Source organism: Octopus sinensis, linkage group LG12 (assembly GCF_006345805.1).
Source record: "Octopus sinensis linkage group LG12, ASM634580v1, whole genome shotgun sequence".
In the NCBI taxonomy this organism is placed as follows: domain Eukaryota; kingdom Metazoa; phylum Mollusca; class Cephalopoda; order Octopoda; family Octopodidae; genus Octopus; species Octopus sinensis.
In genome coordinates, this window is record NC_043008.1 from 70,680,130 (window position 1) to 70,707,629 (window position 27,500).

The 27,500-nt window shown below is 38.3% G+C and overlaps 1 protein-coding gene across 1 annotated transcript in view; it reads right to left on the bottom strand.

Annotated features, from left to right (window-relative positions):
* Positions 1-27,500, bottom strand: part of LOC115217941 (limbic system-associated membrane protein) — a gene marked incomplete at its 5' end in the record, with an annotated part of 175,772 nt that overhangs the window by 120,746 nt on the left and 27,526 nt on the right. Inside the window, one exon of the mRNA XM_036507779.1 lies at positions 2,160-2,364. Coding sequence (XP_036363672.1) covers positions 2,160-2,364 — 205 coding nt within the window. The remainder of the gene's footprint in view (positions 1-2,159; positions 2,365-27,500) is intronic.

Genomic DNA, 27,500 nt, shown 5'->3' on the forward strand with positions numbered 1-27,500 from the left:
CATACATAAACATACATATATATCTATGTAAGTATTTCCGTAAATTTAAATTTATTGATCAGGAGATTGCATACTGGAAACACATTGGGATTTATTAAGATCATCGTTTCACGCACGCCCGCACACACACATACACACACACATACACACACATGTAGATATCTATCTATATCAATATTTATCTCTAGGTGTGTTGAATGTGTTTGTGTGTGTGGGTGGAGTGTACGACGGTCGACTGAAATGTTCATAGGCTGACCAAAACACTCTCATGTAATGCGACCAAGTTAGGTCTACTTTTCAGCATAGTCCTCCTTGCAGTCCACATACTTCTTCCATTGGGGCTGCAGTGCCTGGATCCCATTGCAGAAAAAGCTTTCATGTTGTTGGCTAAAATGGTCGTCTTTATTATATATGACGTCATCATACTGGTTTCCAACTAAGAGGCTTTTCATGCTGAGTGAACAGATAGCGCCTAATCAGGAGAATATGGGCGGTGATGAACCAGTTCAAGGCCCAAGTCACGCACAGCAGCCATTGAAAGTAAAGACTTATGTCCTAGAGCATTGTACTGATGAAACAAGTGTTCTTTACTGGTTGATCTTGATAGCCTTTGGTAACGGTTTCAGCAAGTCGGCATAATATTCTGCATTGATGGTGTAGCTCTTTTGAAGATAGTAAATAAATACCTTTTGCATCCAAAAAACTGAGGCTACCATTTTCCTTGCAGATTAAACCACCTTTTTTGGTATAGGTGAGGAGAGGTGTTTCTACTGTATGGATTACCACTTTGTCTCTGGTTCAATATGATGACCCTAACTCATCCTGGATAGGTGGTGAACCCAACTCATCGTGAATGAGAACACGCTTAAGGAAACCAGCTGGATCTGCCTGAATCAATGTCAGATTTTCCTGTGATAAGATCAGCCTTGTCCGCTGTTAATCATGTGGCAACCCGCAAACGGAAACCTTCGTCATGCAGAATATTATCAACTCTCTCATGGAATGTGCTAACAGCATTGGCTATCTGATTTATAGTCAATCGCCTCTCATCCGTTACCATGTGGTGGACACTATTGATGTCTTCGTCGGTGGTGGCAGTTGCAGGACATCCAAAACTCTCCCTCCCCCTTCTAAATTCAGCTTCCCAGTTTTGCACTGTTGACAAAACTGGAACGTCATCCCTTAACGCAGGGGTCCCCAAACTTTTTAGAGTATCGACTCCTTAATGGAATCCTAGACCCCCCCATCCTCAGGTATGTACAAGAAAGTAAATAAATAATAATTATAATAAGTAGATGTACATTTATTGACCCCCTTGAATAGTCTCATCGACCACTTTGGAAACCCCTTCCCTAATGTATCAACCATATCAGCATGAATGTCGTTTGGAGCTAAACCGTTTCTCTGCAGGTACTTGCTAACACCACGTTGCCAAAATTTGTCCATATTCAAGAAAAGTCACAACTAATTACTTGTGAAGTCTTCTTTGAACTGTCAGATGTCAGTTTACCTGGAAAAAAAGAATGCAGTTACGAGAGTGGGCTGAAAAATAAATAGGCTGACTTTGAAGGCGTGATGCTTGAGCTATGAAATCTTGCATGTATTAATTTCAACTTTTCTTATTAATAGCAGCAACGCCTATGGACGAAGTGTGAGGACCACAAGGGAGTTTATCTTGAAAAATAAAACCTCATTTGATCATATTCCGTGAGAGTATCTGGGTCAGCCTATAAAATGTTCAATCGACCCTTGTATGAAGAAGTGTTGAAATTAATGCATGCAATATTTCATAGTTGAAGCCCCACTCCATAGTTAGGCTATGAACTTTACAGCTTGCCCTCGTGTCTATAACAGGGATTAGCAATTGCTACAAAGTATACCCTTTGAAGAACCTACTACATTGACATAAGTACAGTCTCAACAATTAACAATAAACATTTAGTTTATCTCTATGCATAATACATAATTCAAACTGATCAGATTATGAGGATACTGCAAGAACATTATAAAAAGTTTTCCTCTTTGATATACGTGCTGTGTTCTCCTAGTACATTCATAATCTACACTCTTCTAAAATGATTTTTAATGTCAAATATAAGTGGAGCAGATTTTGCGAGTGCAAGCTGACAAATATTTGGAACAAGTAACAAACTACTTACCAACAACTTTTAAATTAATAATCTTCATTTTCACTGGTGTTGTATTGATTTGACACGTGTACTCCCCACTGTCACTCACCCGTACATTCCTTATATGGAGGTGCCAATCTTTGATATATGGTCGTTCCACACTGATTCTAACGTCGTCAATTATACGCTGAATTTGCAAAGATACGATTGTTGAATCTGGATTGGTCCATACCACCTGGCCAAGAAAACGGATATACTAAAATAGAATTATATAAATACTAAGTAAATAAAACAATACATTTACAGTTTTAAAATAAACAAATATAAGGATTCTATCGTCAGTATGCTATTTATTGCTAAACTGAGAGGAATCTTTTTTCATGTTTCTTTGTGGTACATCAACTCCTTTGTACCCTCCGGAATCTTAATACCCTTCGCCCTCACAACAACTATAACACTCTCCATACTAACCCTAACCCTTAACATCCTCCAACCCGGCTTCACCTATTTGCCCTTTAACACATATTGACCACTTAGTCACCGCTGGTCCTTCAACACTTCTTTATCCCTAAACAATTATCAACTCCTCAACTCCCATTGACCTCTCTGATTCACAACCGTCTCCTCACCGCCACCAATTCCAGCAGCAGCCATCTGCTTCCTGAATTCCATCAACCCATGAAGCATTCATCGGTTGCTTACTCTCCACACCATCGGCTCTTCAATTATAATCGCCCCCTCAACACTTACCATCCCTTCCACGCCCAAACAAATCCTCAGCACACATTGACCCGTCAACATCGGCCATCTCATTTACACGCATCACCAAACCCACTATCACGACAATACTCACGGCCTCCTTCACGCGCACTGGTTCTTCAACCGCCCTCATCGATCCCTCACTGCCGCCTTCCAATCTCAAAAAGAGCCACCATTTTCTTTCCGCACCAATTTGTCTCCTAAACACCCACCGCACTTTCAATATATATATATATTGTTATATTTCGGAATGGTCATTTTGCCAGTTTAGCCAATAAAAACACACGCACTATATATTTGGTGTTATTTTGCTTCAGTGTTATTTATTTTTTACATTAATCTTAATCTTATTTCGGCAAGAGTTCTTTCGTCACACTCCTGTGACCGCATCAGTGGTCCTTTGTTTTCTTCTTACTTATTTGTGTCTCTCCTTACTAACCGTCAGCCATTTTGTATTTCTATTGTATGTTTTCATTTGCGCATGCTTATATCTCTATGTGCGTCTATGTTTATTTAGTGTGTATGTGTGGGAGATGCCTGTAATATTTGTATCTTCTATTTATATACGTTCATGTAATTTGTTTTTGTTTATTCTTAATTTGTTCATGTGTTTACATCCACTTATTATTATCATTACATATGCTTGTAATAAATAACACTGAAGTAAAATAGCACCAAATATATAGTGCATGTGTTTTTATTGGCTAAACTGGCAAAATGACCATTCCGAAATATAACAATATCTGTTTCAACACACGACTTCACATAAAAAATCTTGCACAACAAATATATAAACGTATATATATATATATATATATATATATATATATATATATATATATATATATATATATATATATATATATATATTATATATATATATATATATATATATATATATATATTATATATATATATATATATATATATATATATATATATATATATATACATATATATATATATGTAGGCGCAGGAGTGGCTGTGTGGTAAGTAGCTTGTTTACCAACCACATGGTCCCGGGTTCAGTCCCACTACGTGAAAGAAGCCCGTCGTATATATATATATATATATATATGTGTGTGTGTGCATGTTTCTGTGTCTGTGTTTGTCCCCCTACCATTGCTTGACAACCGATGCTGGTGTGTTTATGTCCCCGTCACTTAGCGGTTCGGCAAAAGAGACCGATAGAATAAGTACTGGGCTTACAAAGAATAAGTCCCGGGGTCGAGTTGCTCGATTAAAGGTGGTGCTCCAGCATGGGTGCAGTCAAAAGAGTAAAAGATATATATATATATATGTATATCTGGTTTATATGGACGTGATTTGTATCATGTTGAATGAGAAGTAGCCAGACCATCACTAAGACAACGCCATTGCTTTGGAAACAAACACGACAGGTGACACCAAACGACCATCGTGTGCGTGCTTGTGAATGTGTGTGTGCGTGTGTGTTTGTGTGTGTGCGTGTACTTCTATACCTTATTAGGATGTTATTTGTGTCATGTCAAATGCAAACTACCTAGTCCGTCACAAAATCCACCTCCATTTCTTTGGAGGAAACAAACACTACAAACGGTAGCATACGAACTTCTCATGTGGCCATGTCTGGGAGGGAGAGAGAAAGAGGGTGAAAGAGAGGGGAGAGGAAAGAGTGTGAAGAATGGGATTTGTTACTTGAATGATACGTTATTTATTGAATCTTGAAGGATCACTACATCCTTTCATCTTTCATCTTTCTGGAATCGATAACAGAATAGAAGAACTGAATGGACACAACAATCGGTTGTGTGGTTATAATCGCAAACACGTGGTTCTGGATTGTACATCACTCCACAGAAATTTGGAGAACTGCCTTTCATGATATACTTACATGCATACATACATACATACATACATACATACATACATACATACGTACGTACTGTAAAATCTGTAAAACGTTCCATAAGTATATCATTTAAGTATATATGAGCGTCTCTAGATATGCAAGTATAAGCACGAGGAAACACATGAAACAAAACATACAAAACTGCACGTATTTATAGATACAAAAATACCCTGTTGTTGATGTTTGAATTCCAATGAAGGAGCCTTCAATCTTGGTTAGAAACCGATTCCTTCTCTACAGGCAAGAAATCTTGAAATAAAGCTGAATAATGACATACATATATACGTGTGTATACATGTATATATATATATATATATATATATATATATATATATATATATATATATTATATATATATATATATATATATATAATATATATATATATATATATATATATATATATATATTTCTGTGAGAGTTAGAGGTTAGTAAATCAACCAACTAAGGGATAAGACCCTATGAAGAAGCCTAGACGCACACCCCTCATCCAAACTTTTTCTGCCCGTCCCTACAGAACACTGAAGAGATGGAGATGGCATGGGGGATTTCGTTACCTCTTGGCAGAAACGGCCGTAAGGAACTGATCTTTTGCTCTTTTCTGTAATATTAATATATGTGTGTGTAACACATACTTACGACATGTGTATGTTTTCTTCTAATAATTTCCAATGCTTTGTAACAAATAGACACACGGAATTGTTTACCCGCTGATGTATGTCGTTTTGTATTCTCTCCATTTTCTTATTTGCCACATACACACACACACACAACACACACACACACACACACACACACACACACACACATATATCTATATATATATATATGTATTGTTGATGTCATAAAAATGTTAGAAACTTCGTGAGAATAATCTAAAATAATTCTTTTTTTGGAACGATGTATCTCAAAGCAGATAAAGCTATAAACAATAGAGTGTGAATATTGAATTGAGAAACCCTTCGGATAGAAAAAGACGGGAGCTTTGACATTTGCTTTTGAAAGGCTTTTTAACTCAATATTTATTCGCTGTTATCTATAGATTTCTCTGCTTCAAGATGCTAAGTTGCCACAGACGATCAGCAACACACACACACACACACACACAAACACACACACACAAACACACACACACACAAACACACACACACACATATGTATCTATACATACATATAAATACATATATATATACATACATACCTACATACACACATAATTATGCATAGATATAAGTACAGACACACACACATATACATATATATGTATAAATATATATACATATATGTGTACGTATATAGATATATGTATGTATATGTATATGTTTGTATATATGTAAATATATGTTTGTGTATATGTATGTATATATATCTATCTTTATATATATATATATATATATATATATATATATATATATATATAGAAAGATACACACACAGACATACACATATACATACATATATCCGAACTAAAGATGAGGAAACAAATGGGAGAGAAGTGTTTACGAATCCAAGATGGACAGATAATCAAGTCCTACCTCTGGTCCCATGCTGTAGTGCTGACAGGGAAAGTGATGTGAGGGCAGATACCCCCGTCAACGATGCTATCTCTGATACCCCTTATTCTGCTTGTTCCCCAACTCCCGCCCCTCAGACTTCACAGCTCAGCATCGTCTACACCAACTCGTGCTCCTTATTCCCAAAGTTCAGTGAACTATTTACACTGGCCATACGTGACTCCCCTGATGTGATAGCTATCACCGAGACTTGGCTGACTCCAGCAGTAAAGGACTCAGAAATCCACCTGCAGGGCTACGTCCTTTTCAGATGTGACAGAGGAAAAAGGCGAGGTGGAGGTGTTGCTGTGTATGTTAAGTCTGAGCACAAACCGTCCAGCGGTATTCTACCCACTAATGCTCAACCTACAACAAAATTCGATGCCGTCTATTGCAAGCTGAGCCTATCTGAGTTTTGCCTGCCCGTGTTGGCTGTCTACAGGCCGCCTCTTGCCGACCCCCAGGACGATGCTCATTTACTCGAAGCGATAAGATTCGTTTCAGCTTCGCATGACTGTTTGGTACTAGGAGACTTCAACGCTCCCACGATCGATTGGCCCGCATCAATTTGTACAACATCTTCCGGTTTCGGCCAGGCCCTTCTTGACGTGGCTGAAGATTGTTTTCTATCGCAACATGTTGAATATCCGACAAGGCATCGGTCTGGGCAGCAGCCATCTATGCTAGATCTGGTATTCTCCCGCTATCCAAGATCAGTGTCAGACGAATCTGTGTGCGCCCCTCTTGCCAAGAGTGATCATGCGGTCCTGAAGTTCGTCATGCACACAACTTTTTCTACGCCCACGACTACTTCGCTGCCACGTAGAGTCTTCTCTGCAATTAATCTTGAAATTCTAACCGAGGCTTCCGCGCTTCTGGACTGGCGATCCCTGATGACGTTGTCCTCTGTTGACGAACTATGGTCATCCCTCAAAGCATATGTAATCTGTTTGACTGACCAGGCAGTTCCCGTTGGGCTTCCCAAGAAGAAGAAACACAAGCCCTGGGTGACGAAGAAGGTTAAACGAGAACGTCGACTCAGAGATATTGCTTGGGCTGAATTCAAAAATCTGGATTCGACTGCAGCTTTTGAGGTGTACAAAACTCAACGAGACCGAGCCGTGAAAATTGAAAAGAAAGAACGCTTCAGTTATGAATACAAAATCGCGGCAAATGCCAGTAGCAATCCAAAAACCTTCTTTGCCCATGTCCAGCGGAATTCCCGCTTGAACAACCAGATTGCAACGTTGGTAGACTCAACAGGTGTATCGATTGAGGACCCTTATCAACAGAGTCAATTATTTGCCGAGGCATTTTCAACTATTTTCAAACAAGATGATGGTCGTGAACCCCCCCCCCCCATTTGATAGATCGGTACCTCCAATGCTTCGATTGGTCATCACGCGGGACGAAGTCAAACGTGTTATTCAAGGCCTCGATGTCAACAAGGGTTACGGCCCCGACGGCATACACCCACGGGTTATCAAAGCGTTGGCTCCGGTCATCTGCGAGCCCTTAACACGACTATTCAATATGTCATTGGCGATGGGTGTTATACTTGCAGACTGGAGAACAGCGATAATCTGCCCAATTTTCAAGAAAGGGAGCCGCGAAGACCCGCTTAACTACCGACCGGTTTCCCTTACATCAATAATCAGCAAGATGTTCGAAACCATCCTTAAGAAAAGTATGATGCTCCACCTCCTAAACACAGCCTCTATCTCTGATTCCCAACACGGCTTCGTGCCGAAGAGATCATGCTTGACCAACTTACTAGTAATGGAAGAATTGGTGACGCGCATCCTCGATGATAGTGATGCTGTTGACATCGTTTTATTGGACTTTGCCAAAGCTTTTGACTCGGTAAACCACCGCCTATTACTTGTCAAGCTTCAAGCATATAGTTTCCATCCGGATATTATACGATGGGTTGGTGCCTTCCTCTCAGATCGCTCCTTCCAAGTCCAAGTTAATGGTTCGCGGTCCGACGTCTTCAGTGCGAGCAGTGGCGTGCCTCAAGGTTCAGTGCTTGGGCCCTTGTTGTTCTTAATCTTCATAAATGACTTGCCCGACGACCTCACGCAACACACCCTTCTATTTGCCGACGATATCAAACTGGTCGCTCCTCGCGGTGATATAGAGGATCTTCGTCGATGCCTCCACCAAATTTGGAAGTGGTCTAACGATTGGGACCTGTGTCTGAACGTGTCAAAGTGCTGTCATCTGCCTGTCGGCTCTACTCCTGCACCTCAACTTGATTTCAAGCCGGGTCGTCTGCTGCTGGAGAGGACCGATCAGGTAAAGGACCTGGGTATCTTGGTGGATTCCTCCTTTTCGCCTTTGGCCCAGTGCGTCCATGCTGCCAACAAAGCACGCGGAATTCTGTTCTTGATTCGACGGTCATTCGGAATGCTCACAGCAGCCATATTCCTACCACTCTATGTCACGCTGGTGAGACCCATATTGGAGTATGGGATTCAAGCCTCTTCTCCTTATCTCCTCAAAGACATACAGCATCTCGAAAGAGTCCAGAAGCTGGCTACCCGCATGGTTCATGGTCTCAAAAATTTGTCCTACGAAGAAAGGCTGAGGACGCTCGACCTTTATTCTCTTGAAAAACGCCGCCGCCGTGGTGATCTCATTCTCGCCCACAACATCATAAGCGGAAAGTGTAACCTCTCGAAAGAGCTGTTCTTCACTCCTGCTCCAGAGCGTCGGCTGCGGGGTCATTCCGAAAAGCTCTATCTGCGACGATTTCATCTCAATCGAAGGAGAGGAGCTTTCTCCGTCCGGGTTGCGGATCCGTGGAACAAGCTGCCAGACGAGATGGTGAAGATGCCGACGACCGCTTCGTTCAAAGCCTCCCTGGACCTCAAGTGGCCTGAACTCTTTACATGAACACCACCCTGTACTTAACTCCATGTCCCCCTACATGGCCTTGCTATTTGCTTTTGAGCCAAATTAACTAACTAACTAACATATATATATATATATATATATATATATATATATATATATATATATATATATATATATATATATATATATTATATATATATATATATACATACATATATACACACACGCATATATATATAAATCTGAAATGCGAAAATTTGTTTGTCTGGTTTTGGCATTGGAACGGGTTAAAGGCCACTAGATCCCGTCGTATTGACTCCAAAAATTATAGGGACATGTAAAAATGAGGTGAGAATATAAGTGAGCTAGGTTAGAAATCCCTATCTTAAAAGGTGTAGTTACTAGGGCAAAAATCGCACACTTTGACAAGTCTTCTCTCCTTCTCTTATCTGCCTGTCTTCCTCCATCTCTCTCTCTTTCCTCCCTTTCTTTCACGTCGTCTCTATAAGGTTATTTGACAGTGACTACTATCTTTGCCCTGCCGCCTTCACTCTTTCTTCCACATCCTCTCTCTCCCTACGTCTGTCTGCACTCATAGAAAGAATTATTATCGCCACAACCAACACCACACAATCATGAGAACAAATATTATGAATCAGATATTGATTGGGTTAATTTATGTGTGTATGTGTGTGTGTGTTCTATATATAAATATGTATATATACGAAGTGTATATATCTGTATATATATATATATATATATATATATATATATATATATATATATATAATTTGTATACATTTGTATATATAATGCGTACACACACACACACACCACATATATATATATAAGCTGAAAATATGCACACCTATGTTAAAAGTGCTGGCGAGTTTGCATAGCAAGCAATTGTTTCCTCAAATGAAAGGACAAAATTCCTCATCTTATAAAATGTGGCCCGAGTAGACCCCAACGAAATTGGGTTATATTAACCAAAATGTGAAAAGGGATCTAAATGGGGCTGGAAGGAGATTAAAATTTACAGGGGCGGGTGTTTAGGAATTCTCTGTTACATCAAGCTAAAGAATATGCGCCAGCCTTTAAATCGTCAATGTGTTGCCGTCCACCATGAAGAGGCTTGCCATGGTGAGTCTACTGTCATGAGAAAGAATCACTTCAAAACTTGATGTTTTGGAATTTTCTTTTACATCACGTTCAAAATTTTACGCCAGCCGTTAAACTGCTACTACGTTGCGGTCCGTCGTTAAGAAATGCCAGCCATCGTCACTCTACTATCCTTAGATTCTATCCCTTCAAGTTTGGTTTCCAATATTTTTTTATTTTTATTCAGCTCGCTAGTTCGCCTGTCCCTTTTAAATGTTAATGTTTTGGTGTCTGCCTTGAAGCAGACCTTTCCGTTGTCACAGCCTGATATTTATGATTGACCTTTCAAAATATTTTCTTTCTCAACCTACTCAAGAGCCTTTGTTGTTTATAAATGGGAGAGAGATAGATAAAGATAGAGAATAAGAGAAAGCGAGGTAGAGTTTGAGAGAAAGGAAGAGTAAGAGAGTGGGTAGATCGGGTCACCTTAAGCTAGTATATATATATATATATATATATATATATATATATATGTAGAAGGTTGTATAGGAACACACGAGTCGATATGTATAAGTAATATAAGACAAGGCAGAAAATGCTAAAATAATTTTATCATGAACATTTTAGTACCGGTTTCAGTCTTTGCGGCTTTTTCTACTTAGATAAGCATGATAAACAATTAAATTGTGGAAAAATTAAATAAAATCTATTTTTAATAATATTTCCATAGTTTTCAAATGCAAGGGACATTTTCCTTTTCTCAGTCCGTCTGTTTGTCTCTGTTTTTACTCTTGTGGGTTCTAGGTAGTTAGCAGCAGCTAGTTTGATATGAATTCTTGTCTTTGAATGTTTAATCAGCAGTAGTAGTATAGAAAGAAGGTGACGAAATAGAAGAAGAAGAAGAATCAGGGAGTGGTATGGCAGTAGCAGGATCTTGGTGGAATCCTCTTAAATGGGTAAGTGCCCTAAAATTTATATATGTATATATACGAGGGGCGTTCAATAAGTAATGCCCCTGACCCACTTCCCATAGCAGTAGAGCAACGACACTTGGCACAGTTATTAGTCTTTTCCTACATAGGAACTACCCAGAGATATGCATTTCTCCCATCTTTTGATACAGCTCTGGAGACCGTTTTTGTAGAAGACCCCAGCTTGGTCCTCCAACCACGACGTGACTTCAGAAATCAAAGCTGCATCATCTGGGAAACGCTTTCCTTTCAAAATCAACTTCATGGCTGGGAAGAGGTGAAAATCAGAGGGTGCAAGGTCAGGAGAGTAGGAGGATGGGGGAGGAGTTCATAGCCACACGCCTGTGCTTCTGATCTGGCGACACGCGAGTTGTGGACCGGAGCGTTGTCCTGCAGGAGGAGGATGCATTTGCTGATCTTGCCCCGCATCTTGATTTTGATAGCTTCTCTTAATTTCCTCAAAAGTGAAGCATGATAGGCTCCTGTAATTGTGGTACTCTTTGCCAGGAAATCTGTCATCACTACTCCGTCCTGGTCCCAGAAGACTGTGAGCATAACCTTGTCAGCGGAGGGCTGCACCCTTGCCTTCTTTGGAGGAGGTGAGTCACGTTGCTTTCACTGCATTGACTGGGCTATGGTCTATGGATCATAGTGATGGACCCAGGTTTTATCCTGTGTAATCAGTCTTTTGAAAAATTTTGACTCATCTTCTTGGCACATCTCCAAATTCATCCCCGAGCACTCAACGCGTTCTTGCTTCTGGAAAGGTGTGAGCAACCTGGAAATCCATCTGGCAGACACCTTTTGCATATGCAAATGGTCATGAATGATAGTTTCCACAGACCCGGTACTAATCTTGACCATATGGGCTATTTGGCGAATAATTATGCGTTGACCTTCCAAAATGGCAGCCTCAACTTGACGGACAGACGTCTCATCAACGGCAGAAGGGGGCGACCAGATCTGGGAGCTGTTTCCACAGAGTTCCGACTATGTTTGAATTAACAATGCCAGCGTTTTACAAGGTCATATGATGGGGCATCATCACCATAAGTTACTTTCATTTCATCAAAAGTCTACCGTGGTGTGCGCCCTTTCAAATACAAAAACCAGATCACTGCTCGACACTCAACAGGCTCCATTTCACATTTGACTCAGTTAAAACACCTGTAAATCAGAGACCACTATTAGTTCAGAGCTGTAATTCGCCACTTAATCTATAGACGTATAAATAGGTCCACATGCAAACTTTCAGCTAGATCAAACAACTGCAAGTGGGTCAGGGGCATTACTTATTGAACGCCCCTCGTATATGTGCATGGGCCGCTTATTGATAAACATCGACAACAAACTCGTATTTACGAAGGATTTCCCTTGCAATGTGTCATCAACCTTCTTGTCCTATCGCATCCAAAATTTAATTTAATCGATATTTTCCACTGTCCCTTTCTATACGGGTAAGGCAATATAGTGATCTTGTGGTGGAAATGATGATGACGTTCACGTAAGAACTAGAGCCGTCGATGAGGACGAAGCAGGTGTCTGTTTCGGAGGACATTCTCGATAACTTTCAGATATCTCTGACCGGTTAGTGCTACTAAGGGGAACTGCCAGATCAGTGCAACTTCTACAGGTACGGAAGTATAGCTATAAGACGGGTCTCTTAAGATGGGCACAGTGTAACGAAACCGTACTTCACGCTCTGCTGCAGTCTCTGAGCATTGATAACTTTAAGAATTATGTCGAACCGCTGCTATCGAGGGTAGGACAAATCTGAGTATCGATCGATTTCATTGAGAGGATTGCCCACCAGTCGAATTTTAATTAGGTAGCGCAGCTGGAGTTCCTCTGTCTAGTTGCGGTGGCGAAAAAGGTTGTGCGATGGACGAGGCAGAATGGATTGAAGACTAATACTTTCCTCTTCGGTCAAGCACTCAGCGATTATCTTAAGTTCCAGGATTAAAGGAAAATCATTCTCAGAAAATTTATCAAAAGCTGGGTGACTGGTAAATATGGTTAGGGTGAATGAATTGGTCGAAGCCTGAGGCATTGTTGATCACGATGGCCCTAGATCTGTAAGGTTTCCTTTGTGGGAAGTTCCCCTGTATCAGAACTGCACCGTACTTCTGTTTACATAGTTTGTATACTGTAAATGCTTTTATCTCATTTCTTCCCATCATATTTTAGGTAACCCACTACACACATTGTAACATTTCTCTACAATGTAACCCCTCATCTCATTCACCTGTGCCAAATAAGATAAATTGCTATATCATGAAAAAATCTCATATTTTATTGGGTGAGATGGAAAGTGTCAATTGTTACAGCCAGCAGACTAAGGTGACACTTGTTTTACTGATCATGCTTCAACAACTCTACATGACCCTTTCTTCGAAATCGCTGACCTTGTACTAAAATTAGAAAGACTTTTCTATATTTCACTGTTCTATATTTTAGAGATGAAGAATTCTGTACAATATCTACATTGGATGGATATGTGTGCCCATCTTATTTGTTGTTACCACAACGTTTCGGCTGTTTACTCTCCAGCTTTCATCAGGTGTCCTGGTAGAATTTTGAACCCAACCCTGGGTTCTCATTCCTAAAGCATTGTTTTGTTGATGTTATTATTATTATTATATTATTATTATTATTATTATTATTATTATTATTATTATCAATTAATTAATTAAAGGCACTGCCTGGAATTGAACTCGCAATCTGAGGCTTAGCCCACGCTCTTATCCATTACGCTATATGTCCGTGAGCATATAGAAAGATTTATTGTCAGTAGCTCTTCTGTGCACATATAGCATTATTGTTTGACTGTGCATTTGAAGTGAATTGTGGTTCCTTTATCAGTTTAAGGTCTTTAAATTGCACATTTTGACGTGGGAGATACCATCAAAATACAAATGTTATCAGATAAGAGTCCGAAAAATTATTTACGAAATTTTAAAAATTAAATTTATGAAATTGTGTGAGAAAAACGAGACTAGAGGGGGAAAAATGGATTAAGAAAAATAGAAAGAAATTGAGAAAATTTACGAAAGACTACTCTCTGTCTCTTGTTCAAAACCGGACAAAGGAATTGTTATTACCAGTGCCGCGATCACATATGCGAGTGGTAGCACAGCATCATGTAGTGTTAGGGACGGCTGCAGGAACAACTACAAGAACAAGAATACTACTTACCACCAGCCACCAGTATTAACAAGCAGCAACTCTCCCGGCAATGGAAGCCGGACCGATGGAAAAAAAATGCAATTGCATCTAAGTAGCAGGATTAAAGATGTCGCCACAACAACAGTGACAAGCAGCAACAAAAAGTGACTGCATCATCATCGTCGTCGACTCCCCCCCTCGCCACCACCACCGCCACCACCACCACCACCAGCACTACCACCAGCACTACCACCAGCACCACCGCCACCACCACCACCACCACCACCACCACCTCCACCGCCACCACCACCACCACCACCACAAACATCATCATCATCATCATCATCCCCACAAACACCACCACCACCACCATCATCATCATCATCATCATCATCATCAAGAGCAATAGCGACTGCATGGTTTCTGCAAAAACTGATACTTTTATAAAGAGTTGCAGGATTAATTAAAGAAGTTTCTCTAGAATGGAAGCAGAATGTACCGAAGAAAGATGAAAGGATTAGCTGGCATTCTCAGTACGTCCATGTCTTAGTGGAAATCATTAGCAGAATGATGACATACAGTGCTTGGCACTTTACATCCTTATAGCTCGGGGAATACATTTAATATTTGTTCTTAGTTGTCAGAGTAATCTTGAATATCTGGGGCTAGGTTCATCGATTGGTTGATGATGCAATATCACATCTAAGTCCTTCTGTATACTGTGATTTCCCGGGTTTGCTTTTATTTCGTAATCGATTCTCCGAAAATATTCTACAGATTTTAACATATTGACCTCATAACACATTGTGGCAACTATAAAATTAGTGTTGCTGATGCTGTTGATGTTGATGTCGTTGCTGTTGTCGTTGATATTGCCATCGTCATCGTCGTCCACCTCCTCCTCCTCCTCCTCCTCCTCTTCCTCTAGCATTTTGTCTGTCTCACGTTCGGAGTTCAACTTTCGCTGAATTCGACTTCACCTTTCCATCTTTCGGTGGCGTACTGAGGTCGATGTAATCGACTAACATCTTCTCAGTGCCTACTGTAGTAAGGATCATTATCATAATCATCATCATCATCATCATCATCATCATCATTATTATTATTATTATTATTATTATTGAGTGAGAGATGGCAGTGCATACCATCAAACTGGGGTAAAATATACGAAGCCCAGCTGACTACCCGGCTGATAAGGGTACACTAGGCACATGCATCACCACCATATGTGCGCGACATGGTGATCTCATATCAAGATAAACAGTTTATGACCTCGCAGGTGGGGCCCAGTTAGAATTTTCTTCTAGTTGAGTAACCCATCCTGCTCAAAAGGTCCCTGAATAAGGGTTGCTTAAGGATGTTGAACGAAACACCCATGTTTCCAGAGGTGAATTATTCAAACCCCAAAGAATTCCTCTCAACACATGGCTATGATGCTCCCCCACTACTTCTGCTCGTGATCAGAGATGCACATATCGTTAGCCACAAAGGGACATGATCAAATGGTTAAGGTCAAGCAACTGACAAGGAAATCTGTGGTATTGAGCAGAATATTTGCCCATCTCATCATCATCATCATCATCATCATCATCATTATTATTATCATTATTATAAAATTTTTTTTTCTTCTTTCAAATTTGCTTCCATTTCTTGCCGAGTGTCTTCCCGACTCCTAGGGCAAAGAAACTCATAGTATACATTGGTAGGCCATTAAACCAAACTCAGTAGTTCGTACATTTTTTTTTTTTTTTTAAAGTTAAATTAAAATACATGAACAGCAACAGTTCTCACATCGACAATGCTCTTCTCAATACGTGTGATGTACCAGTTAAGACAATCTTTTGCACTTCTTGCAGGGATGGTAAGCCAGGGATCATTCTCATATAATTTTCGGTTCCCTTCTTGATCATTCCTAGTGCTCCTACGATCACTGGTATTGTAACCGCCTTGAGATGCCACATTTTCTCAATTTCAATGAGTAGGTCTTTATATTTTCTGAGCTTGTCAAACTCTTTCGCTCAGATATTATGATCACAGGGGATGCTCATGTCGATCAATAAGCAAACTTTATTGTTTTGGTCTTTCACAACAATATCTGGTTTATTGGCCTTGATGGTTCGGTCTGTATGTACTGGAAAGTCCCACAGAATGGTTACATTTTCTCCTTCAGTTACAGCCTCAGGGTGGTGATTATACCACTTGTCGGCAGTTGCAGAATCGGCATTTTGGATCTGCTCCATTTTTCATCACATTGGCCTGGTAGTTCCGGGTTAATAGGCTTTGATCTTGAGCAGCCAGGATGAAACCTTCGCTCTCTGCTTTTAGCCCTGAGCTCCGTAGCCACTGATGGGTTTGCTTCTGGTCAACACCAGCTTGTTTGCTGCGGGCCACATATTTGCCGTGCAGAGGTTTCTCCTCCCACCTATCAGCCAATTGCTCGTGCGCTTTTTTCGTTGCCATTATTTTCACCTTCTTTGCAACAATAGTTGCCGTACATCCCTCGGGTTGTTCAGTTTGGGTATCCTGCACGAGATCAATAGCAAAGTTTTTGCTTTCCTTTATGATAGAATGAAGCTTCTTTCGTCTCTCGTGATTTTCCACGAGCTTTAGCATTCAGTCATTCGTTATTTCAAGATATTTGGCCAGTCCAATTGTGGTTGTTTTGTAAGCTAGTTCAAATTGGATCAGGCCTCGACCTCCTTGGGCTCTGGGAAGGTAAAGGCGATCTACGTCTGCCTTTGGGTGGTGCATCCTATTACAACTCAGCAGCTTGCGTATTTTCCTATCTATATTCTTTACTTCACTCATATTCCAGTTCAACATATTGTAGCTATAAGTAACAACTGGAACTGCTAAGGAATTTATAGCTAACACCTTGTTACGTGCATTTAGTTCAGATTTCAGGACTGCACGAACTCTCCTATAACATTCCTTCCTGATCTTCTCTTTCATGCTTGCATGCTGAATACCAGAGCCTTCATTTATCCCTAAATATTTGTATGTTTGTTCTTGCTCAAGCTCTCTTATGACTGTCAATATCTAACACGACTGAATTTGTGGTCTTCACTTTCCCTTTCTGGAAAGTGGCCTTGGCACACTTCTCAAGTCCAAACTCTATCCCGATGTCATCGCTGAATGCTTTCACAGTGCGCAATAGGCCTTAAAGTTCATTATTGTCTTTACCATAGAGTTTTAAGTCATCCATATAAAATAGATGGCTTATTTTTTTATTGGCAATTTTATACCCATACCCTGTTCTGTTTAATTCACTTGTAAGGGGTATTAGGGCTATGCAGAATTTATTATTATTATTATTATTATTATTATTATTATTTTATTATTATTATTATTATGCCAAATTTATCATTATTATTATTATTATTATTATTATTATGCCAAATTTATTATTATTATTATTATTATTATTAATATTACTATTATTGTTGTTGTTGTTGCTGTTGTTGTTGTTGCTGTTGTTGTTGTTGCTGTTGTTGTTGTTGTTGTTATTATTATCATTATTATTATTATTATTATTATTATTATTATTATTATTATTATTATTATTATTCAGTAGTTTTTTTTTTATAGCGTGCTTTCACTTCACTACCGAGCGCAGCTCTGTGTGCCTTGGGTATGTGTGTGATTTGTTGTGATGCTCTGATGATTATTGTATGGAGAGTGTTCTGCGTAGGATGTGTGCAGTGCCTAGTAGTGCAATTTTCTGTATGTTATATTTGTTTGTAAGTCCTGGTGTTTTTGTTATGTATTTGTCTAAATATTTTTTTATCATGCCTAATGCACCTACTATGATAGGAATTGTTTCTGTTTTCAGGTTCCACATTCTAGTTACCTCTATTTCCAGGTCTTTGTATTTTGAGAGTTTCTCCATTTCTTTTAGAGACACGTTGTCATCTGCCGGTATTGATACATCAATTAGAAAGCATTTTTTTTTCTTCATGATCTCTGACAACTATATCTGGTCTGTTGACCTTAATTTCTCTATCTGTGTGTATCGGCATATCCCAGAGTATGGTTGCCTTCTCGTTTTCTGTGACCTTTTCTGGTGTGTGCCTATACCATCTTTTTTTTGTTGTTATTCCATAATGTTGGCATAGCTTCCAATGTATGTAGGTTCCAACTCTGTCATGTCTGTGAATATATTCCTTCTTAGCCAGGACTGGGCAGCTAGAGATAATATGATTTATTGTTTCTTGTCCATCTCCACATATTCTGCAGTTACTTGTAATATTTATTTTCATTACATGTTTTTGGTAATTTCTGGTGGGGAGGCTTTGGTCTTGTGCTGCAATTAAAAATCCTTCTGTTTCTGCTTTGAGTCCTGAGCTTCTCAACCATTGCTGGGATTTTTCTTGTCTATTTCTTTTGCGTTTAGTTTAGTGCAGTATTTACCATGAAGGGGCTTTTCTTGCCATCATTTTATCATGGTTCGTTGCTGTTCTATTTTAGTTTGGATTTCATTTGTTTTATAGCTTTTGTTGTTTCTTCATCATCTTCTTCTTCTTCTTTGTTTTATTAGGTGGTATGATTTCTTGTTTGTATTTGTCAGCTTCCTAAATACTGAGAACAGTTTTTTGTTTTGCTCGTGTTTTGCCGCTATCTGGATCAGTTTTCCTTCCTTCTGAAGTAGGTATTTTTGCAGTCCTATGGTGTTATTTTATAGTAGTTTTCCAGCTGTATAAGGCCTCTACCACCTTCTATACGTTGTATATATAGTCTTTCTATGTCAGATTTTGGGTGATGCATCCTAGATCCTGTCATTATTTTTCTTGTTTTATCTATTTTGGACAGTTCATTTCGTGTCCAGTTAAGGATATTGTAGCTGTAACTTATAACTGGGACAGCTAAAGTGTTGATACCTATTATCTTGTTTTTAGCATTGAGCTCTGTTTTTAGTATTGATCTAACTCGTCTATAATATTCTTTTTTTATTTTCTCTTTCATTTGTGTGTGTGTGTCTTATCTAGTTCATGGATTCCTAAGTATTTGTAAGTTTGGCTTTGGTCTAATTCTTTTATTTCATTGGTTTTATCTAGTGTGATGTTGTTACTCTTAACTAGTTTTCCTCTTTTCATGGTTACTTTGGCGCATTTTTCTAATCCAAATTTCATATCTATTTCTTTGGTAAATCCATGAACTGTCTTTAATAGTGTTTCCAGCTGTTTGTCATTTGCAGCGTATAGTTTTAGGTCATCCATATATAAAAGGTGGCTGATCGTTTTGCCGTAACGTTTATATCCGCATCCAGTTCTATTTAGCATATCAGATAGAGGTGACAGTGCCAAGCAGAAAAGGAGTGGAGAGATATTATTATTATTATTATTATTATTATTATTATTATTATTATTATTATTATTATTATTATTATTATATTATTATTATTATTATTATTATTATTATTATTATTATTATTATTGAGTGAGAGAGCAGTGCATGCCATCAAAGTGACACTGGGGTAAAATATACGAAGCCCAGTATACCCATCATGACTACCCGTCTTATAAGGGTACACTAGGCACATGCATCACAACCATATGTGCGCGACATGGTGATCTCATATCAAGATAAACAGCACATGACCTTGCAGGTGGGGCCCAGTTAGAATTTTCTTCAGGTCGAGTAGCCCATCCTGCTCAAAAGGTCCCTGAATAAGATTTGCTTTAGGATGTTGAACGAAACACCCATGTTTCCAGAGGTGAATTATTCAAACCCCAAAGAATCCCTCTCAACACATGGCTATGATGCTCCCCCACTACTTCTGCTCGTGATCAGAGATGCACATATCGTCAGCCACTAAGGGACATGCTCAACTGGTTAAGGTCAAACAACTGACAAGCAAATCTGTGGTATTGAGCAGAATATTTGCTGTAGCCCATCTTTTATACCATTCTTCTTCTTCTTCTTCTTCTTCTTCTTCTTCTTCTTCTTCTTCTTCTTCTTCTTCTTCTTCTTCTTATTATTATTATTATTATTATTATTATTATCATTAAGTGAGAGAGCAGTTCATGCCATCAAAGTGACACTGGGGTAAAATATACGAAGCCCAATATACCCATCATGACTACCCGTCTGATAAAGGTACACCAGGCACATGCATCACAACCATATGTGCGCGACATGGTGATCTCATACCAAGATAAACAGCACATGACCTTGCAGGTGGGGCCCAGTTAGAATTTTCTTCAGGTTGAGTAGCCCATCCCGCTCAAACGGTCCCTGAATAAGGGTTGTTTAAGGATGTTGAAAGAACCACCCATATTTCCAGAGGTGAACTATTCAAACCCCAAAGAATCCCTCTCAACACATGGCTATGATGCTCCCCCACTACTTCTGCTCGTGATCAGAGATGCACATATCGTCAGCCACTAAGGGACATGCTCAACTGGTTAAGGTCAAACAACTGAGAAGCAAATCTGTGGTTATTATTATCATTATTATTATTATTATTATTATTATTATTATTATTATTATTATTATTATTATTATTATTATTATTCAGACCATTTCTCTTTGACTTCACCCTTCTGATATATAACTCAGTTTTAGTTTTCATTTCTATAGTTAGTACAGTACTCTGTCAGATTCTAATACTCTTTGATACCTACAACTCTTCCTTTCTTTCAGTGATTTCATCTGGTAATTGGATGCCTTCTTTGCTAACTACCCGTACCTTTTTTTTTTACTAATATTGCATAATTACCTCTGCTGAATTCCATGCCTCTATCTTTGTTGAAGACCCTTACAGTTTGTGTCAATATATCTATCTCGTTTTCATTCTTACTAAGCTTCAGATCATCCATGTAGAGCAAATGGTTAATTTTTTCTTTACTACTTCTCAACTGGTACCATGCCTTTGCGTTCCTTAATGCTAAACTGAGGGGGATAAAACATGACAAATATTAAGGGAGATAACGAGTCTTCTTGGAAAATTCCTCTTTTGATATAAACTTTCCCTAAGTCTGTATCTTCTGAGTAGTTATCTACTTTCCATTTCTTCAGCTAATTAGTTCTCTTATATTGTCTGCGGTACTGAATATGCTCGAACATTCATTTATCCATGAGTGTGAAATCATGCCATAGCCTTTCTTATAATCTATTCAATCTATTATTAAACTTTTCTTTTTAGATTTTCCTCCATTTAGAACTGCTTTGTGTATTTATACTAGGTCATGCATTACTCTAGCCTTCTTCCTAGAACCTTTCTGTTCTTCTGGTAGCAAATTCTGGCTGCTAAGGCGTTCATAAATGCTTTGTGAGAGCATTCCTGTGAACAACCGCCGCACAAATGGTAAGCTAGTAATTTATCTATAATTACTAGCTGTATTACCCTTTCTTTTCTCTTTCATAAGGAGTATTGTTCTCCCTTCAGTCATCCAATCTGGTATTACTCCTCCATTCTGGCAATCTTCATTTTGTTTTCTCAGTCTCCCATGTAAGCTACAAAATTTATTTAATCAGTACCTTTGAACTAAATCTGGTCCTGGGCCCTTCCAATTCGGTGTTTTCCTCAAACTTTACTCATTAATGCACTAGTTAGTCTTAGATGTGGCTGCATTCGACTGATAATGCTATTCAACTTAAAAAAAAAGAAGACGTAAAACAGTTGAAACTGCTCGCGATATCAACGAAATGTTTGGTGAAGAAATGATCAGTGGGTGGTCAGCTCGAAAATATTTTAAATGATTTCGCAGGGGAGACATCTGGACGCCCATCTGTCATCCTGTCATCGATGACGGTCAACTAAAGACCGTCATTGAGAAAGATCCACGTAAAATCACTCGAGAATTAGCAAAAGAGCTTCATGTTATCCAGAAAACTGCCAGCAACCATTGTATGCAATCGGAAAATGGAAAAGTCTCGACAAACGGGTACCTCACGATTTAAAAAAAAATCAGAAAATGCGCAGATATGAAATTTGCTCATCACTTTTGCTCCTTAATTAAACCGATCCATTTCTCGACCGTATTGTAACTTGTGGTGAAAAGTGAATACTGTACAATAATAATAAAAACGTTCTTCGCACCGAAAACTTTCCCTAAACCGGAACTCTTGCAAAAGAAGATTATGGTGACTGTTTGGTGGTTACTCCTGGACTCACCCACTGTAACTTCTTAAGACCTGGAAAGACCATAACTGCAGAAGCATATTGCCATGAAATTGCCAAAATGAGCGAAAAACTGCTACTCCTCCGTTCCCAGACTTGTCAACAGAAGAGGGTAGCGCATTCTTCATGACGATGCTCGATCACACTTTTCACTAACGACGCTCTAGAAGTTCAGGAAACTTGGCTACGAAGTTCCTTTCCCTACCCAGCTTATTCCCCAGATCTTTCTGTTACTGATTATCACTTTTTCAAGCACCATTATGTTTTCCTGCGAGAGAAGGTGTTCCAATTAAAAACGATGCTGAAAGTTCGTTCAAAGAATACATCAGCTTAAGAACTCCAGATTTTTATGTTACTGCAATAAGCAAACTTTTAACTCGTTCGCAAAAATGCGTCGATTGTAATGGACTTAGTTTGGTGAATAAAATTTCCGCATTGTTGAAATATATTGTGATGAGTTTCGTGTTTCGAAACGTCAAGTATTATTTACTCAGCCTGATACATACATGTATATAGATATAATATATATATATATATATTTTATGTGAAATAGAAAGATGAATAATCTTGTAGTAGATTAATCAAAAGTTTAACCGATACCTAGTAGTAAAAAATCACAGCAGTGCAGAACAGCAGGTGTTGGAGGTACAACCATCTGGCGTAGCAACCGTGCGTTGGTGCGGATAATTGAAATTAAAACATTATTGGTGAATTGAAAAAATGGAGCTGAACGCAGATTGAACAGAAATCGTTTTATTTCATTCTACACGTGTTTCGAAAGGCACATTACCAAAATCCGATTGAATAATGGGACCATATTGTGTCTTTCTCTTCAGGAAGAAAAAGGAAATCCGTTGGAAAAACAAAAACAGAACAGAGGCAGAGCAAAAAACAAATCGAACTGTGCTCCTAAGAGCCCATGGCGAAACTGTTTCAGTGTATGTTGAAACCGGTGCTGAAGAATTCAACAGGTCAGTGGCATCGGTCAACATGTGGGTGAGGGTGTATAGACGTTCTTGTGACAAGAACGTCTATACACCCTCACCACATTTTTTACGATGCCTGACCTGTTGATTCTTCAGCCACCGTTCTCAACATACACTGATAAACAGTTTCGCCATGGGCTCTTAGGAGCACAGTTCGATTTGTTTTTTGCTCTGCTCTGTCTGTTTTTGTTTTTCCACGGATTTCCTTTTTTCTTCCTGAAGAGAAAGACACAATATGGTCCATTATTCAATCGGATTTTGGTAATTTGTGCCTTTCGAAACACGTTAGAATGAAATAAAACGATTTGTTCAATCTGCGTTCAGCTCCTTTCTTCAATTCACCAATAATGTTTTTATATATATATATATATATATATTATATATATATATATATATATATGGTGTGTGTGTGTAAGTGTGTGTGTATGTATTAATGCATGTATGAACATATATCTATAGATGTACCTATCTATTTGTAGTATGCCTATGGGTATATATATTTGTACTTGTATGTATGTGTATATGTATGCTTATGTGTTGGTATAAGTGCATTTATGTATTCATGTGAACATATGCACATGTATTTCGCATGTATAAGTATATAGTTATTTATGCATGCATTTATATACGTGCGTACGAGCTGCATATATAAAATGACACCCGTTACTCTTTTATTAATATCTGCGAGCTTTCTCAACCCATGGAGTAACACTTACATTTATATAAATTAATTATCCATTTATTTACCATTAATTAATTTCATGATGTCTTTTTAACTAAAAATTTATTTTTGACCCAAGATTTTTTTCCAACTCAAGCTTTTCTTCGAGCTTATACAATGCGATATTTATGTAATTTTATTTTTTATTTTTATTCTTAATTTAATTTTTATTTTATTTTATTTTCTATTTATATATTTACTGTCTCAACTTGCATACTTCTGAAAGACTGTTAGTGGAAATAACCGATAAAATTCAAATGTGTGTCTGTCAATGTGAATCGTATCAAAACATACATTATACGTACGACCTCAATTTTTATTCCATTCCTGATCACGACTGCCCAATGAAAGGGAACGTGAAACTCTGAGTAGCACTATTTTGTAATATTTCTGCTATGATTTTGCCCTTGTAATAATAAAGCATATGACTCTATCTCCGTTATTCGAGTACTGTTTTTCCAACCTTGTTTCACGTTTGTGTGCCTACTCGGGATTTATATATATATATATATATGTGTGTGTGTGTGTGTGTGTGTGTGCATGTATATATTTATACATATATATATATATATATATATGTCATATATGTACATATATGTGTGTGTGTGTGTGTGTATATATATATATGCATATGTATATGTGTATATATATGTATATATACATAAAGTAGATAAATGGTACAGCAAAGCACCAATATATGTATAATTTTACCCTTTACTGGAAAGTATTACGTTTATATGTATATATATATATATATATATATATATATATATATATATATATACGTATACATATATACATACATGTATATATATATATATATATATATGTATATATATATATATATATTATATATATATATATCATTCTTCCTCCTCTTCTCTTTTTCTCTCATTCTCGTTGCTCACACGAGACCATCGTTCAACTTTCTTTTCCTGCATGGACGTTTAAAGGAACGGACGTGTTTTTGTCTCTCTCTTTTCAAAAAAATGTTTCTCTCAGCGTTCACTATTTTCCTCCAGTTCTGGTCTAACGACCTTCTATGTTTGTTTTCGTTCGGTCTCCACTGTAATTTTCTTGTTCCCAAGAAATTTCTTGTGCAATACACGCACCCACGCACACACACACGCTCCATGAAACTTCAATTTTATTTTTTAGAATTTATGGAAGCAACTATCTTTGAAGACGCATATTGTCGTATTATGCTCGAAATGAGTAGATAGACAGCCGATGAAGGGTCCTGTTTCCCATATTTTCTCGTGTTTATGTGTTTCACTTTTTCCCTCGTTTGCTTACGTATTTCATGTTATCTGAACCGTTGGGGACGTCCTGTACCCATATATGCGTATATGTATGTATATATATTCTTTTACTTGTTTCAGTCGTTTGACTGCGACTATGCTGGAGCACCGCCTTTGGTCAAACTAATCGACTCCGGAACTTATTCTTCGTAAGCCTAGTACTTATTCTATCCGTCCCTTTTGGTACCCCGTCAGTTATGGGAGACGTAAACACACGAACATCTGTTGCCAAGCGATAGCGGGGTGACAGACACAGACAGACAAACCTATACACACACATATATATATATATATATATATTATGAGGTTCTGTCAGTTTCCGTATACCAAATCCACTCACAAGGCTTTGGACAGCCGAAAGCTATAGTAGAAGACAATTGCAGAAGATGCCAGGCAGTGGGGTGGAACCGAGGACCATGTGGTTGGTGAGCAAGCTACTCACCACACAGCCACTCCTGCGCATATATATATATATATATATATATATATATATATATATATATATATATATATAAGATTTATTATTTATTATTTAATTGAATGCGACGCATCCCACATTTTTTATGCCACTTTCTACTCTTCACTGTTTTCATCCTCCATCCATCTCAAATTCCCTTTTCTCCCCTTTCTCCTTCACCGTTTTCTATCGGTCTCTCTCACTTTCTCCCCTTTTTTCTTTTTTCTATCTCTCTCTAGTTACTCACACGTGACTATCGTCCATCTTTCCTTTCCTCACATGACCATCTTTTCTTCTCACACGCACGTTTAAAGAAGCGTACGTCTCTCTCTCTCTCTCTCTCTCACTCTTCCATCTTTTCTCTTTTCAAAAAATGTTTCTCAAAGCGTTCACTATTTTCCTCGCGTTCTGGTCTAACGACCCGCCACGTTTGTTTTTCTTCGATTCCCTTGTATGTTTCCATTGTCATTTTTTTTTTGTTTTCCAGCTTTGAACCTCTATAAACCTTAAATTTTACTTTAGAATTTATGGGAGCAACTGTCTTTGAAGAGTCATATTGTTGTTGAATGCTCGAAATGAGGAGTAGATAGACAGCAAACAACTGATGATGTGTTAACTTTTTTTTTCATTTTTTTTCTCTTGCTTACGTATTTCATGTTATTTGGTGAAGTTCTGTAACCATATGTTACTTACTATTATATACATACATACATACATACATACATACATACATACATACATACATACATACATACATACATACATACATATATATATATATATATATATATATATATATTATATATATAACCAGGATGGTGACAAAGTGCAGACGACTGGCTGGTTGGATCCTGAGAACATTCAGAACCTGAGATATGGAAACCATGGTGGTCCTCTGGAGGACATTTGTCCTCAGCTGCCTGGATTACTGCTCCCAGCTATACTCACCCAACAATGTAAAATTAATAGCGGACCTTGAAGCAATCCAGTGAAGCTTCACAAAGAAGATCATCTCTTTGCAACGGCTCAGCTACTAGAAAGGCTGAAACAGCTAAGACTCTACACCAATGCCAGAATGATTCGCTACTGCTCAGTGTCAAAGATACCAGCAATGCCATCACGTTTCAGGATCAGTTACTGCAACAACTTGGGTTTCAGGGGCCCACAGCTTTATAATATTCTCCTAAAGAGCCAGAGGAAACTGCACAAAGTAGATGTAGGCGTTTTTAAATCAAGGCTGGACCTCTTCCTGTCGTGAGTCACATATGAACCTATCTCATGGAAAGAGATGCAAATGAGGGTAGCTACATCAAACTCCATTTTACACCAAGTGCCACATATTAGAGGAGAATCTCAGTAATAATAGTGTAGCAAAATGGCGGTGCTCCAGCATGACCACAGATATAAGCTGAAACTACAATATATACATACATATATATATATATATATATATATATATATATATATATATATATATATATATATA